The sequence below is a fragment of the Pimephales promelas genome, chromosome 17, assembly GCF_988280905.1.
Source record: "Pimephales promelas chromosome 17, fPimPro1.hap1.1, whole genome shotgun sequence".
In the NCBI taxonomy this organism is placed as follows: Eukaryota; Metazoa; Chordata; class Actinopteri; order Cypriniformes; family Leuciscidae; genus Pimephales; species Pimephales promelas.
In genome coordinates, this window is record NC_142785.1 from 7,919,520 (window position 1) to 7,937,162 (window position 17,643).

The following is a 17,643-nucleotide window of genomic DNA, read 5'->3' on the forward strand; positions in this document are numbered from 1 at the left end:
AGCGGCTCACGTGATCTCACGCAGCAGATCGGAAGCAGAAAAGCGGATGTAAACAAAATAGCTCTCCCTCATATCAAGTCATATTCGTGAAAAGGTTGCCGTGACCAAAGAAAGAGTTTTAATCATCCTTTTAATATTTAAGGCTAGGCTATTTCTAATGAATGGCGTTAGCTCATTCAGTACAATGAAAAAATGCTATTGATCTCAATGAAGTGAAGCATCAGTTTCGCGTTGCCCATGCGCCGCAATGCCGCTGAGCCTTGTAAAGTGGAGCTCAAAGTTAAAAATAGTTTAAAATAAATAACAGCTTGTTTCATTACATCTATATTTGAATGAATCCGCATTTTTTACATTTCTGTTGAATGAACAGTTTAATGACTCATTCAAAGACAGTCCCTTGTAGCCACCTAGTGGCGTAAAAATGTAACTGGACTGAGCGACAGCCTGTCTATACGCCTTCACGGCAGCGCCATCTTTGATTTTTAATGAGAACGAAAGGGAGGCTGTAAGGGATAGTCATGCATCTCTTCAATAGGCTGTACTGTTATTTAATGTGTTTTCGCCGATTGTTCTGCTCATGAAACACTGGAAAAATATCTTTCTAAGAAAGATCAGTTGACAAAAAACTCCCGACAATGTAAGCTGTGGAAAATTGTAAGTAATCTAGCCGCTTTATTCAGCTTTTTACAGCGGATGCCATTGGAAACACGGTAAGTCTATCCCTCACAGCCTCACTTTCATACCTGTCATGCCGCTGCTCTGAATAAGGTCTATAACACGCAGAGACGAGCAATGCCAAATGGTAAAATATCAGCAGAAAGCCTTTAGTAAAGTGAGATTCGAGGATCGAAACTAACTGTCATTTTGCAATGGCATTAAAAGCATATTGTCAGGTTTATGTTCAGTTATTATATTATGTAAACCCTTATTTTGACATCGTATCTTCTGTTTACTCCACTTCGTTTTAATGCGCTATTTAGTATCAGTTTTTATTACTGAATATATACTTGTCTTCGTGCCTGCTGACCACAGCACAATACTTATTTTATTTAGCCACAAATAAATAAATGAAGATAATACTGCATATTGCGCTGTTGAAGTCACTCAAAATTACAACAATGGAAATTCTTTCACCACGACAGCCTTGTTTATATTGGCTAGACAGTAGCCTACTGACGTTAATCACAATCTTGCTCATCCCGATTAATATCAAACATGTTTGATATGATCGGAGCGAGCCCGATTTGTGTGAGAGCAGATCGGGAGGTGCAATATTCGATCTGTGAACGCCTCACATTACCAGATAATCTGTGCCGAACATCGGAACCGATCGAGGTAATCAACAAGATTTTTTCTCAGATTCTCGTGAGGGGAAAATCGGGCATAAATCGGCCTAAAACTCCTGTAGTGTGAGCCAGGCATTAGCGAGACGCCATAAGAAGCCCAAGAGAAAGCCACTCTCCGAGAGGAGTTGTTCTTCACACAAAGGGGGCACGGTCGACCTTGCTGCTGGTATGCGAAGCAATGGTGTCCACTAACCAGTGAGACAACCTCTGCTTGGAGAGATTCTTTCCCTTCACCTTCCCACCATAACAGACAAAGAGCTGGTCAGAGGCTCTTATGCGGACTTACCCTCGACTGCATTGTGATGTGCGGCGATGGCGGCAACATACACTTTCAGGGTGGAGGCACTGTGGGGACACAGATGTGTTGTCATATAACACTCCACGGGGGGGGGAACCCCAGTGTACCTTTGGCCTCGGCCTCTGCGAGGGCAGAGAAGGCTGAAGAGGTCGCTGAGTCAAAAGTCAAAGGAGACTCCCACGATCTCATGACAACTTTATACACGTCTGTGTAGAAAGGTATTGGGTTCGCCTTCCCCAAAAAACAATCATCAACATTGTGTGCTCGGAACATGGTGGAAGGTTCCACACAAAAAGCATAGCTGTCAACTCTGGATCAGACTCATTCTGCTAGCACACCCAAAGGTGGCAACACAGATGAACCATCATCTCCAGAGGACTCCAGCTCACCTTGTGATACGGCGATAGACATGATTTCATCAGTAGGGGAACCGAATGAGATTCTGGCTCTGGTTTGGTCATTAAAATCAACCAGAACCACACAGGGTGAAAGATGGGTGTGTGGACCAAGGATATTTCGTAGGTTTTGTTCGACACCAGCTGCCTCAGGTCACCCTGGCCACCAGCCAAAGTATTCTCTCGCATTGAGAGAATAGATCAAGGTATGGGTGAGGAGACTCTCGCTCGAAGCGGCTACTCGGAGCTGTGGCCGTAAGGTCTCCGGTGCCTGTCGAGGCGGCAATCCTCGAACCCGGTGGTGGACACCGGAAGTAAAGAATGCCGTCAAGCTGAAGAAGGAGTCCTATCGGGCCTGGTTGGCTCGTGGGACTCCGGAGGCAGCTGACAGGTACCGGCAGGCCAAGCGGACTGCGGCCCGGGTGGTCGTGGAGGCAAAAAGGTCGTGGAGTTCGGTGAGGCCATGGAGAAGGACTATCGGCTGGCCTCGAAGAGATTCTGGCAAACTGTCCGGCGCCTCAGGAGGGGGAAACAGTCCCCTACCAATGCTGTTTACAGTAGGGGTGGGCGGCTGTTGACCTCGACTGGGTATGTCGTCGGACGGTGGAAGGAATACTTCGAGGACCTCCTCAATCCCGCCGTCACGTCTTCCATTGAGGAAGCAGAGGCTGAGGGCTCAGGGGTGGACTCGTACATCACCCTAGCTGAGGTCACCGAGGTAGTCAAGAAACTCCTCTGTGGCAAGGCACCGGGGGTGGATGAGATCCGCCCCGAATACCTCAAGTCTCTGGATGCTGTGGGGCTGTCTTGGTTGACACACCTCTGCAGCATCGCGTGGCGGTCGGGGACAGTGCCTCTGGGATGGCAGACCGGGGTGGTGGTTCCTCTTTTTAAGAAGGGGGACCGGAGGGTGTGTTCCAACTATAGGGGGATCACACTTCTCAGCCTCCCTGGGAAAGTCTATGCCAGGGTACTGGAGAGGAGAAAAATGGCCGTGGCCGTGGAACACTGGACCAGCTCTATACTCTCTACAGGGTGCTGGAGGGTTCATGGGAGTTTGCCCAACCAGTCCACATGTGTTTTGTGGATTTGGAAAAGGCATTCGACTGTGTCCCCCGAGGCGGCCTGTGGAGGGTGCTCCGGGAATATGGGGTCCGGGGTCCTTTGCTAAGGGCTGTCCGGTCCCTGTATGACCGAAGCAGGAGCTTGGTTCGCATTGCCGGTAGTAAGTCAGACTTCTTCCCGGTGCATGTTGGACTCCGGCAGGGCTGCCCTTTGTCGCCGGTTCTGTTCATAATTTTTATGGACAGAATTTATAGGCGCAGCCAGGGGCCGGAGGGTGTCAGGTTTGGGGACCACACGATTTCGTCTCTGCTCTTCGCGGATGATGTTGTCGTGTTGGCCCCTTTATACCAGGACCTTCAGCATGCGCTGGGACGGTTTGCTGCCGAGTGTGAAGCGGCTGGCATGATAATAAGCACCTCCAAATCCGAGGCCATGGTCCTCAGCCGGAAAAGGGTGGCTTGCCCACTTCAGGTTGGTGGAGAGATCCTTCCTCAAGTGGAGGAGTTTAAGTATCTTGGGGTTTTGTTCACGAGTGAGGGAAGGATGGAACGGGAGATTGACAGACGGATCGGTGCAGCTTCAGCAGTAATGCGGTCGATGTACCGGTCTGTTGTGGTGAAGAAGGAGCTGAGCCGTAAGGCAAAGCTCTCGATTTACCAGTCAATCTACGTTCCTACTCTCACCTATGGTCATGAGCTTTGGGTCATGACCGAAAGGACAAGATCCCGGATACAGGCGGCTGAAATGAGCTTTCTCCGCAGGGTGGCTGGGCGATCCCTTAGAGATAGGGTGAGAAGCTCGGTCACTCGGGAGGAGCTCAGAGTAGAGCCGCTGCTCCTCCACATCGAGAGGGGTCAGCTGAGGTGGCTCGGGCATCTGTTCCGGATGCCTCCTGGACGCCTTCCTGGGGAGGTGTTCCGGGCACGTCCCACTGGGCGGAGGCCCCGGGGAAGACCTAGGACACGCTGGAGAGACTATGTCTCCCGGCTGGCCTGGGAACGCCTCGGTATCCCCCCAGAAGAGCTGGAGGAAGTGTCTAGGGAGAGGGAAGTCTGGGCATCTCTGCTTAGACTGCTGCCCCCGTGACCCGGCCCCGGATGAGCGGAAGAAGAAGAAGAAAAAGACTCTCGCTCTATTGAGCTCATTGAGTTTCGACCATAACATTGCGATGGTCATGTTTCCACAGTGAGACGCATCCATGAACACTGTCTGAGCGTGATCAGAAATACACGCTCTCAGAAATACACGAGCAGCAGTGCTGAACCATCCAGGAAGAAACACACACGGTGTTGCAGATCACTCCACAGTTCAGCAGACTCTCGAAGATAGTCATAGAATAGGCTGCAGAAGTTAAAAACATGGCTCCAAAGCAAAAACATAACTGCCAGCGTACTTCTATACCTACGAGGTGGGGCTGGGTTACGTTATGCAAAATCTACAGACCCATGGCATTTTTTTTTTTGCCATTGGCTTGTTTTGTAATACTGGAAGTTAATAGGCTTTCTAAGCGAAACCCCATTTCGTCGTCACAACGTAACTCGTAGTGACTACATAAGGGTACAGAAGTTACTGTTGCTTTTCTTACCCATAGTGATGAGAAATAAAACAGCTTCGCAAACAAACAAAGAAATGTTAGGCGGGATTTGATTTTTCCATCATGAATTATTAGATCATTGCTATTGTTGTGATCTCATGTGAGCAGATAATTGAATAGAATTTGATTATAGATTATGAAGGCACATGAATTTAAAAAAAATTGTGCACAGATAAATCATTTATAATAAATCCTGCGATTTTCCATTAAAAAATAAGAATTGTCTATTGATTTGATGATTTTCAAAAGTGTTCTGTGTGAACCTAACTGAGGTATAGTAGTACAATGTGGCCGCCTTTAGGTGGTGTCTGGTGCCACATTTTATATGCCTTACACACATCAGAGCCTAACTACTGCATAAACTTTTTTTTTACTTTACTTATTTTAACACCAAAGGTTTCTAAGGCAAAAGTGTGCAGTTTATTTAAGATTTGTTTTTTAACATTTGCAATTTGATTTATTTGTAATATTTCATTAATGTCATCAACTGCAGACTCAACAAGACTCAGCAGAAGGAATGTTGGCTGTACTGTACCAACAAATTAGAGAATGTAAATGGATAGATCTATACCGTAACTCTACCAGTCAGTTCAGTGCATTAGAGTATATTGGTTTGTTGGCTCGGTGGCTCCAATGTCTTTTCTTCCTTCCCATTTCCATGTCAGGCCATAGTCACTTTGTAATGGCATTTTTCCCTCACTTTCCAGTAGATCATACATATCTGCCCAATTATAATAAAACATATTTAATCTATAAAAGCAAGAACCTTTTTATAACAGATGCATTACATTAAAATATGTATATAGTGTGGTGATTTTGAAACAGATTTTTTAGGAGGACACTAATATTATTTCTCACATATTAAGATTCAGTAAGTTGTCAAATAGTCTATCTTTGCTGAACATGTGCTTTTTAATTTGAATTCTAACTGATTTTCCTGAACAGCAAACGACTCATCAACTTCTGTAAGATCAATCATTACTCTAGCGAATGTCAGTCAGATTAGTGAGAAAGTAAAAGAAAAGTGTCAAGTTGCACGAGTTGATGATTAGTCTCACTGTCTACCTAAGTGGATTGGACTCGTGACTACTCATTTAAAGCTTAGACAAAATTAATCTCATTAAATGTAAAGCTAAGTTGCCAAACAAACTGGGCAATAAATCAAGAGTAAGAATCTGAGTGATAACTGTGAGACAGCAATTAAACATCAGCATCAAATACTGTATCTTGTATTGTTATTAATTAACTGGTAGCAAAAATGGGATTATGTTAACTTAATCTTGTGAAACTGTACAAAGGTGATTCACACAACAGAGGTCAAACAGTTCATAAGAAATGCCTGTGCATATGGGTCATTTCTAACAGACCTTTTTCATTTTTCAAGTAAATAAAATTAACATTCTGTCAGACAAAAAAAAAAAGTATTTAAGTGAAAAAAATCACAATTACCATATCAGGCTTAATGTAAAAAATGTAAAATATGTTGGTGTGATTTAACAGATTAGCAGTGTAAAGCTGATTCATTTATACAAAAATCCAGTGTTCAATACTTTTATTTCAAAAAACAAAAGATAACAGGGTTGACAATGAAGTCATCTATTAATGAAAATCCTATTACTATAAGGTGTTCCAGTAGCTCAACAGTGCTACAAATCCAAATGTCACTATAACGTTTAAAAATGACAAAATGATAAAAGACACTTAATTGAGAAAGAATGAGGATGTCATTATGAGAGTTTTTACTTTATCATTAATGTAACTGTATATCATTTTAATGAGGTTATCGTTAATATCATGATAACCAGGGTGACAGATGTCATTATACATATAGCCTATCATAAGCAAAGTAATATACATTTTATTTAGCTTATATGAATGTAAATGTGTATACCAAAAAAAAAAATGTCTAACGCGGAGCAAAAGATGTAGGTCCAGTATAAATATTATTATAACATATAATAAATATGAATATATTAAGCAAAAGTAAATATTAATATATATATACACATAACGTCAGAATTTTATATATATACATATATATATATATATATAGGCCATATTAAATTTTTATTTATAATGTCCAATGAGAATGACACGTAATATGTTTGCAAAAAATTCACAGCAAAAGTGGGGGGAAAAAAACACTTCAATTTTTAAGTAATTGTTTACAGATATTTTCATTAAAAAAACAACAGGCACGGCTGTGATCAGAGTAACAGACACACACACACACACAGAGAGAGAGACACGCGCGCGCGCATACACACGGGACGGGAGCGTTCCAAGGATGCACTAGGGCGAAGTGCAAGTGTGCATTCGGTCTGAGGCTCATTTAAATAGTAAAGGATAATTAGTTAGGCAAGAAATTCAAGTCGACCAGTGCAACACGAATTTGATACACGGACAGGTAACCCAAGCATCTCTCATTGTCCGTCCCATTAGCATAAACATATATATATAAGTTGTCAGTGGATGAGAGACGCTACCACGCACAGCCTTACCTCTGGATCAGCGCGAGGAGAAATCTTCACAGGTCAGATGCTGCTTTCCACTTACCATCACATAGCACATATAGAATCTGACCATATGTTTATGTTTATTTTTTTTTTTTTTACTAATTTCAAGTTTAAAGTGATCTATTTCAGCAAATAGATGAGAGTGACAGAAAGTAGAATAAATAGGGTATTGTCGAGTAATTGACAAAATATTTGATTTTAAAATGTTATAAAATGTGCCCTTTATGTTTCTTAGGCTCTTATTTTGATTAAGTGAGTTCTTTAAATTCTATGTATAGCCTATATATGTGTGTGTACAATTACATAAATATAAATAAATTAGTAATACATTCATAAAGAGTAGGCTACAATATAGGCAAACTTTCTTTATCTCTTTCTCTCCAACAGTTTGAATATGTCACTTACTTCCATCCTCTCGGCTGAAGCCATTGAAAATGCTGTCAAAGACTGCCAAGGTATGACAAAGATGAACCAAATGCTCTGAGTAATGAAAAAATCATTATAATAAGAACAATAACAAAAGAAACTGTTGAGATGATCATAAATGCCCTTCGCCAACAGCTCCAGACTCCTTTTGTTATAAAAAGTTCTTCCAACTTTGTGGCCTGAGCCAGAAGACTCCCCAAGAGGTGAAGGATGTCTTCGGCATCATAGATGAGGATAACAGTGGATTTATTGAGGAGGCTGAGCTCAAGTATGTCATTTTGGCTGGTACTGAATTCTTGTGGTGTAAAGCTATGCAAAGACATAGATGTTGTTGTTATTTCATATTACTCGAAACACAGTTTTATTGCTGCAATATGTTGTTCAGTGTGACCAGAGAAAGCACTATTAATGCTAAAAAATACCGTGCTCACGCATGAAATCCGGTGCATAAAGAGAATTACTTTCGTTTAAGCTTTACATTAAAAGTCCATGTCTTAAAGGCTAAAACCACAGTTCCATTTAAACTAAGTTCTTTTAATGTAATCCATGGAAATGCTGTCATTATGTTTTTTTCTGTCCCTGCTTTATGTGATTTATCTGCATTATGTAATGATACGCAGAACTAACTCGAGGCTAGAGGGATGACATTCACAACAGTCCTTTGAGGCTTTCATTTTTAGCTCACATTTTAGCCAAAAGGTAAAAAAGATCATATTTGATCATTTAATTGATGAGTTAAGTTATATGTGACTGCATATATGCTAAAACGCAGAGCTGCAGTGAGACTGTATCACTTAAATGGATTTGTGTGCATCAGGTTCTTTCTCCAACGATTTTTCCCGGGTGCACGAACCCTGACAGAAAAGGAGATCAAGAGCCTCCTTACAGCTGCAGATGATGATAGCGACGGCCGGATTGGAGTAGACGGTAATGTTTTCTCATAAGATTGTTTCTTTGATTGAATTTGTTTTATGCATGTACATAAATGATGGCAAAAAGAAAAACTAAGTATTTTACATTGCATCTGTTTCTGTTCCATTGTATCCTTTGCTTGATGTCTATTATGTCATTTCTCAGATCATTACTAAGAGTCCTAAGATTGAATAACTGTTTTAGATCATGGAAACTTTAGTGAAAAACAATCTAGCACTGCATTGCATAAGAGGATCAAAGATCAGGGTCACCTCCAGTTATTATTTCAAGCCTGAGTAGCGGTCATGCACGGTCTGAGACAATACAAAGTCTGAAAGTGGCATTGCAAATTATTTATTTGCATTGCAAATGACTGAGAAAGAGAGTTCAGAGTAAAATATTATTCTTGTTTTAGCTTTACTGTAAAAAATAATCCTGTAAAAAAACGGTAAACTTCTGGCAGCTGCGGTTGCCAGCATCATACCGTTACTATAGGGTGTGTTACTGTTTTTTTGTTAGAGCATATAGCTGTTAAATTAAAGTTTTATACTGTAGCTGACAATACAGTATTTGGCTGTTAATTTCAAAAACAGTAACACACCGTATTTTTACATTTTAATGCTGACAACCACAGCGCCCAGTAGTTTACCATTTTTTTTACAGGATTATTTTTTACAGTGAGTGTTCATATCACCTCTTTAGGTCATGCTGAAACTAGGGACACAGAAAAAGTTTAGTTTGGAAGTTCCCTGTTACAGTAAATCAGTCTATCATAATATCATTGTCTAATTAAACTAAAGTAATTGTCTAAATCTAAATCCTGATGTTCCTCCTCCTCTACAGAGTTCCAGACTATGGTGTTATCCTGAAAGATGACTGGAGCCCTCAGTTATAAACAGCCTCATCTTTCATTTGACTTTTTACACTTGATTTCTTTTCAAAAATAAAAATCACCAATGACCAATGACAAAACTGTTCAGGGAAAATAAAGTCACTAAACCAATGCATCTTGTTTTCTGTGTTTTAAATCTGCTTATTTAAGATATATGTTGTGGATTCTGTGATACATGTGATAATGTGACTTTGCATGAACTTGAGACTTTTATCATAGTAGCCCTCAATCGGGTCATGGGGTCTACGACCCCAATCGACTTTTACTTAATAAAAAAAAGTTCCCTTCATCTCAGTGGAATAAGATTTTTGGCTTTTCATACATTATCTATCTATACACACACAAAAAAACTGGGATTGATTCGGTTGTTCTGAAGGTATAACATTTTTTACACTTGGTCTTCTGGGTCAATATGACCCCACATTGAAATGAATGGGAAATGTGAAAAAAAAAAACTAAAACTATTTTCTTCATGTGTCCAAAAAAAAAAAAAAAATCGGCATAATTCTGAATTTTTTTACACAGAAATTAAGGCCTAGTACTAGAGCATTAATGCAATGTATCATACAAAATAATATTTCATATGCAAGCTAATGGTTTAGTTGACACAGTCAACTAATTTTGTATTCAGTTGTGTGGTATGTGGATAGAAAAGTACTTTATATCTCCAAAAACACAGCATTAATGAATAGATGAGAAGTAAACAAAAAAAAAATGATATACTATTTGTATGATTAAAAATGTATATTTTTTTGTACAATTATTCAATCAATTGTTGGGGTCGTATAGACCCCGAAGGCCGAAGCCCAGAAGTGTAAACAGGAAACAAAGACCATTTGAAGGTTAAGCTTTGACCTACAGTTTAGTCATCTGTGTTGGCACCAATCATGAGCATAAAACAAAGAAAATTAACTTTTACTTTTGTAATAGAGTATCTGAAAAAAGTGAGCTACATTAAATAGACCTAACCTTAAATAATTGGTTCAAACAACCAAGTAAAATCATTCTTGATAGTCTCCTTGAGTCAGATCATTTCAGAAAGCAAGTTTAAGCTTACACATTTCAGCATTACTATTTTGCAATTATATGACAATTATATGCCTGCAGTGGTGTATAGAGATTGTAAAAGGCTGTGAAAGATTTTTTATTTTATTTTTTTTTAACAATGAATGATTGTTGTTATAGTACTAACAATGTTTTAATGTCCTCGGTAGGTAAAATCCAAAAAAAGCGTCTTCACTTACTTCAGATTGTTACGCTGTTATGGTGTTCTCAGGAAATTGACTTGTAATAAAATAAAAACAAATCATTTGTGAAAAGAACTCGCAATGTTTCACAATCTGGTTCTACTAGCAGTGTGGATGGAGATGGCATAGCATAGTTTTATCATTTGGTCCAATACAAGATATGCATACAATACAATATAGTTCACTCCGAAAGATAGCCTTAAAACAAGGGAGTTTGAATGTAAAAAGCAGACTAAGTAGGCACAAAAGGTACAGACGCTGAGAGCAGGTGTAAGTTTCAGTGAAGAGAGCCTCTCAATACTGAATGACAAGGATATCCCGCTCAGGTTACCGCTTAGCCCATTAGAACAATGGAATTGAAAATGGCGCATCAATCCAGGCTTCTGATTATCCCCTTTCTCCACTGAAGCCAGAGACCAAAATGAAACCAGGCAAACATGTGCCTTAATAGCATCGGCTCCATTGAAATAATCCCAGTGTGTTTAGCCCAACATGTAAGATTTAACAAACAACTAATGGGAGAGCTTATGCAGCAATTATAATACAAAGCATATCCATATTATTCATCAAGAGGTCACATGTTTGAAACATTTAAAAGGCAATGTCTGTAACAGATGTGTGTGTTACTTACTGAACCAACATGCAGAGCTTTTGCTGAGGTACTGTGGGCTCATGTAATTGGGGTTACATTTGATAAAGAAAACAATATCCTTTCACTGTAAAAAGTATGACTATTGGTTTCAGGTTATATATTCAATGTATAGCATGTAGTGTGTAACATATCTTAGTTCTTAATTGGCAAACACAATTTTGATGTCACAATGGAAAGGATAGTAAAGGAGACATACCAAACTGTATAACTCTCTGATTACTCATTGCTACACTTCAAGTATATGTATTTAATAGTTATTTTGTCTAATCAGTCATACAGTGTGTAAAAGATAAGTCAGTTCAGACAGGTGCTCACATGTTGGCACAGGTGCACTGAGCTAACAGGGAACGTTCCCAGAACATTCACTAACGTTCTTTAAAAGTTGTGTAAATGTTAGGACAAAACGTTATTAAAATAATGTTTTCGGAACGTTCATATAACATTATTAACGTTCTTGTAACGTTGAGAGAAAACATTCTTAGAACAACGTTCTTGAAACGTCTTTATCACGTTATTTGTATTTGATGAACGTTCTCATTACGTTGATAAAAAACGTTCTTAGAACAACGTTATCGGAACGTCTTTATCAGGTTATTTGTGTTTGATAAACGTTCTCATAACGTTCCAGCAAAATTATGCTAACCTTAGGATAACGTTCTAACAACATTATGCTAACGTTCCAGCAACGTTCTGCAAACATTAAGACACCGTTCCAGCAACGTTAAGCAAACTGGACATTTCCACGTTTTTAGAACATTTTAAATTAACGTTCCCACAACCAAAATGGAACGTTAGAAAAACGTTCTCAGAACCTAACTTTGTTAGCTTCAATTTCTAATTAGAAATTGTTCATCAATTGTTGGCATATGCCAACAATTGATGAACAATTTGAGAGGGAGACAATGAAGAGTGTAAGGATGAGGACAAGAAGGAGCAAGGTGTGAAGTATTGTCAAGGCAGGATCCGGCATATAAATACACTGTCACCTGGCTATGGCAGTTCATTAGAACGAATGCGTCAATAGAGCTCCCATCTTGAAACAGGGGAGCATCAGCGTCAATGTAGACAAAGGTCTAACAGAAATAAATTCACCATAAAACATCATGAATGTAATTTCTCGTTTTTTGGTTCATTCCAACGGTCAGACATGTATTTAGCACTGATTCCAGAAAAATAAAAAAATAAAAAATTTCTACCGCAGTCGGCGGAAAGTTGCTCTCCACCGACTGCGCTGATCAAAAGGACGATGGGAAACGACTTACTGACGACTCAGCTTAATGCTCATTGGTTTAAACAACCGTGAATTGAATTGTTCTCTTTTAAAACGTTTGATTTTAAAACTGATATCATGTTTTATGTGTATAGATATGGGTGAATAAACTCTCTGAAATTGCCAAGTGTGCATAGGAGCTGTCCATAAGCTAGGAGCAGGAGAAACTTTTGCTAGGTATTCTGATTAATTATTTTGTCATTTTGTCATATTTTGTCATATTTTGTATTCTGATTAATTATTTTGTCAACGAGGTAATGGAGCATTTTTTACATTGTTGTGTTTCTTCATAAATAAATTATGGACAAAGAGTCTTCAAACGCCTCTTAAAGTTGAAACGTAAAGTTATTCGCTGTCAAAGTGACGCTAAAATGAATGGGAGTCAATGGAAATGCTAAATCAAGTGAAGTTCTGCTACAAGATGGCGGCACCAGGCCGGCTTCAACTTCCGGTCGATGGATTACCCCCTTGCTTCAGACAAATAACTCTATCTTTGCGGGCATTTTGATTTGTTGTTTTTAACTAGCAATGTAGTAATTTTTAATCAATAGTTGAGTTCAATTGCACAACCCAGCATGTTGGGTCAAAGATTTAACCTAACCAACTGGATTAAAATAACTCACCGCTGGGTTAGTTCATATTTGACCCAGCATTGGGTTGCCAAAATAAATTGGGTTGTTTTATTCCAGTAATTTTTAACCCAGCAAAGGTGTATGGCCTTTTGCAATTGGACTACCAGACCTACGATACAATATTCATAAAATACTATACTTGCAGTACATATACAATATACTAACTTTACTAAGTTTTTTTTAACTAAGTATACATTCTTGTCTGGGGGTGGTGATGGCGCAGTGGATAAGACACATGCCTTTGGTGTGAGAGACGTGGGTTCGAATCCACTGTGAGACACCAATGTGTCCCTGAGCAAGACACTTACAGTAGTTGCCCCTAGTTGCTCCAGAAGCATGCGGCGCAACCTCTGACATATATAGCAATTGTAACTCGCTTTGGATAAAAATGTAATAAATGTAAATCCTAGATGTAACCAAAGCCTTAAAACAAGGGAGTTCAAATGTAAAACAGAGTAAGTACATGCACAAAAGCTACAGAAATTGAGAGCAGGTGTAAGTTTCAGTGAAGAGGGATATAGTAATTATTGTCTGTAACTACATGCTCTGGATGCTGTGTTCTCCATTTTTATGTAGTGTCACATAATCTGTAGTGTTTATACAGGGGTTGGACAATGAAACTGATTAGGGGTGGGGTTGGGGATCAGGGGGTGGAGATGGTTAGGATTAGGGGTGGGGTTAGAAATCAGGGGGTGGAGATGGGTAAGATTAGGGGTGGGGTGAGGGATCAGGGGGTGGAGATGGGTAAGATTAGGGGTGGGGTTAGGGATCAGGGGGTTGAGATATGTAGGTTTAGAGGTGGGGTTAGGGATCAGGGGGTGGAAATGTGTAAGATTAGGGGTGGGGTTAGAAATCAGGGGGTGGAGATGGGTAGGATTAGGGGTGGGGTTAGGGATCGGGGTGGAGATGGGTTAGATTAGGAGTGGGGTTAGAAATCAGGGGGTAGAGATAGGATTAGGGGTGGGGTTAGGGATCGGGGTGGAGATGGGTAAGACTAGGGGTGGGGTTAGGGATCAGGGGGTGGAGATGGGTTAGATTAGGGGTGGGGGTAGAAATCAAGGGGTGGAGATGGGTAGGATTAGGGGTGGGGTTAGGGATCGGGGTGGAGATGGGTAAGACTAGGGGTGGGGTTAGGGATCAGGGGGTGGAGATGGGTAGGTTTAGGTATATGTAGGGTGGATTTAGTGTTCTGCAGTGAGGACCATCTCTAATTTCCAGTGGCTTCAGCTGGATAGCGGCTCTAGTTATGGGCAGCACCTCGCTTCTTTCTTCGGCTACATACTGGCACACTTGCCTGTCAGTTTCTTTCGAAGCGGCTGCTTTTATTACCGTGGTATGCTTTTTTTTTAATGTTAGCATTTTTAAGATTTTGTGTTTCTAAAATTACATTCGACACACTGTATTTCTTGGCTGCTTGATGAGTGTTGTTTGATGACTCCACTGCATTTATCAGTCCTGCCGGGAAAAACTAGTTTTACCCAAATTTGGCACTCACCATTTTTGCGGGTGTATTATTGACAAGTTATTGTGTAGATGCGGAGACCCCTTTTTTCAGATGTTTCCAAGAAAAAAACAATGTCTTATATTCATAACAATACAGTAAAATACAGCCCTTAACGGAGGACTGCCGCATACAAACATAATAAAACACAGCATAAATAGTCCAGGCCTGATCCTCTCTTGTCTTGCACTGTCATCACTCCTCCTTTTATCCTTCCGGAGCTCCTCTGTGAGACTGAAGACTTTAGCACCCATGCCACTGGCCACGCTTTGTTCTCACTGTTCCCTGCCACAGTAACAAATTCAAATTATCCTGAAAAGCAGCAACAAGCCAATAGTGTCATTATTCAGCTCAAGTGAGTTCAACCCAGGCGGACCAATACTCGCTGGAACCACTGCGCCCTAAAGCACCATGCAACACTGTCTTTTTTTTGTGCTCTATACGAGGAGCTGGCTGATGCTCCTGTCCAGCAACCCCGAGTTATGAGCTTGGCTTGGCAAGGAAGTAGTGCTGAAATGCTGCGGCTTGCTTTTTAGCCTCCTGAAACCTTTTTATGGAGTTGCCGAAGAGGCCAGAAGAAAGAGTATAGCGGAGCATCTAACAAAAAAAGATTTATCTTTCTCTTTTTCAACTCAGATAAATTGAGCCAGAGATGCCTCTGCATAACCCCAGGGCTGCCATAGAATGACTGATGGCTGTGGCCCTCTCCTTGAGAGACAAATCTGTGGCCGGAGCGCAACTCATTGCTCTCAACTCTCACAATACAGCACACATACTCACATTTTGAGAGAGACTATACAACATCATCACAGCAGAACACCTAATGGATGCAGAGCAGATGAGATACATTGTCATCTGGGACAATGTATCTTTCCGCCGATCTGCTCTGGTCCAAAACACTTTCATGATCATCCACAATTTTCACTCCAATACCTCCCGCCACACTCTCTCTTCCTTAACCCCATTGAGGAGTTTTTTTGGCATGGCGGTGGAAGGTTTGCGATCTCCAGCCCTATGTCAGGATATCTTTCACTTAAGCCATGAAGGTCTGGGACCTAATTGCTGCAGGGCTGGGCTGGTTTGTAAAATGCAACCTTTGGTAATGCATGGATGGATTGACTGATTTAACCATCACAGTATGCTAATAGTGCAAGGGATGCATCAATATGTTGATTGAGGACAGTTGGGACACTGCAGGCACAGGGAGTCATTTACTCCTCAATCATACATCTGTGCCATTTGCTTGGACACATGTGCTTTCCACAAGGCTACACACTATTTATCAACTAGTGTGTTTCTAACATGTAATTATCCTATAGGTACTATTGCTTAAACATGCATTGAGGAAAATGTTAATGTTCTTCTCCCACGATCACCATCCATAATTAATTACGTATAATTAACAACGTTGCCTGTTTTAAAGGCTTGGGAATCTTTCATTTTTCACTGATGTTGAAAGCTAAAGTGTTTGTAACTTTTGTTGTCTAAGCATTTAGGTTAAATCCTACGTTTTCCATCAGTTCTAAGAAAGACGTTTACCTTTAAAGAATAAGAGGTTAAAGAATAACAAAAACTTTAATGGAGTCAGATAAATAACTTAATTATTCATGTCATCCTTCAACTGCTTTTTGTTACAATTATTGGTTCAAAATAACAGTGTAGTGGTTTCTGATTGTATAAACCAAGTGTGTGCCATACGGTGTCAAAATTGAGTTTTGTTAAATTACTGCAAAGGTTTAAATGGAGTGTTAAGTTTTTCAAAAGATCTGAGGTGTTTGGCCAGCTCCTTGTGTTTATGAATGTTTGAATTGTGTGGCCTAAAGGTTTGACCAAATGACCCTTGTTTATAAAATTCTGCTTAAAGCCACACTGTGGAACTTTTGGCCACTAGGGGCGCTTGACCTGTAACTTTCACGTCTAGCGTCTCTAGAGGCCACAAGCTCCGTAGCACTCTCGCAAAATAAATAGTCAACAAACAGCCAACCGGTCAGCCTCCCGTGTCTTTAGATTGTGTGTGCTTGCAGTGTTTGAGGACTTGCCGCGCCCCTCGTGGGGCTTATCATGTCTGTGAGTGAATGTGGGCGCGGGACAGTGGGCACATTCACTGCAATGAAAACACAGTAGGCCTGAGCTGAGTGTACAGTATATGGGTGTTGGTTTATTTTATTTTTACAGAAACCGTTAGACATGTAGTGTGTAACGTTAGTGTTTGTGGGTGCTACTATGGGCACGTTCACTACATTTAATGTAACGTTACATTTGACATTAATCAATTTTATTTGTGCGAGTCCTGTACTGAGGCGGGCTGTGTTTATGTGTAGAAATGAACACTGGGCTGTGGGCATTTTATTACACTCATAACACCATCGGCTGTGGCCGGAATACCAGAAAATACTACACTGCTTATATGAATTTATCTGGGTTACCTTGGAAACGACATTTGTGTGCAGGCAAGCGTCCGCATGCATCGGTCGAGCACTCTTCCTCCTCCGTAAGCTCACGCCAGCAAGCGAAGTGAAAGCTGGACCAATGTTAATCCTCGTCCTGGCTTTTACTTTGTTTGGTTTCCTCTGATAAAACCGTTGCCTTCTTCCTTGTAGCTGTTGTTCGGCCATGACGAAAACATACAGACGGCAATCAAATGCGAGTTGAGCACTAACGTCAGAATCTGAGGAAGTTGTGGGTGGTAGGGGAAGTGCCGTATGCCGTAAAGCAGTCGAATTTCATAGTTCTTTTTGTGCTTGGGTTCTTACCCGAAACCCGAAGTTACAAAGTGCTAGTACTACCCGAAACCCGAAGTTACAAAGTGCTAGTAAAAGCAATACAGACTACTTCAGGCTACGGTAGACATGTCATTCAACCTACTGTAAGTCAAAGTACCATCTCAATTGGTTTTG

At 40.6% G+C, this 17,643-nt stretch overlaps 1 protein-coding gene across 1 annotated transcript; it reads left to right on the plus strand.

The window, feature by feature from the left end:
- The first annotated feature begins 6,974 nt into the window (after positions 1–6,974).
- On the plus strand, positions 6,975–9,555 carry pvalb9 (parvalbumin 9). Its single transcript, XM_039687927.2, has 5 exons — positions 6,975–7,231; positions 7,602–7,669; positions 7,776–7,908; positions 8,458–8,567; positions 9,396–9,555. Exons 2-5 carry the CDS (start codon positions 7,609–7,611, stop codon positions 9,419–9,421), a joined length of 330 nt encoding a protein of 109 aa, XP_039543861.1. The 5' UTR covers positions 6,975–7,231; positions 7,602–7,608; the 3' UTR covers positions 9,422–9,555.
- Positions 9,556–17,643: the final 8,088 nt, after the last annotated feature.

Bases quoted from the DNA above. Each gene is read 5' to 3' on its own strand.
- pvalb9 (XM_039687927.2), top strand. From the start codon at position 7,609: ATGTCACTTACTTCCATCCTCTCGGCTGAAGCCATTGAAAATGCTGTC. The intron at 7,909-8,457 runs GTATGTCATTTT...TGTGTGCATCAG, and splicing joins ATTGAGGAGGCTGAGCTCAA to GTTCTTTCTCCAACGATTTT. The intron at 8,568-9,395 runs GTAATGTTTTCT...CCTCCTCTACAG, and splicing joins CGGCCGGATTGGAGTAGACG to AGTTCCAGACTATGGTGTTA.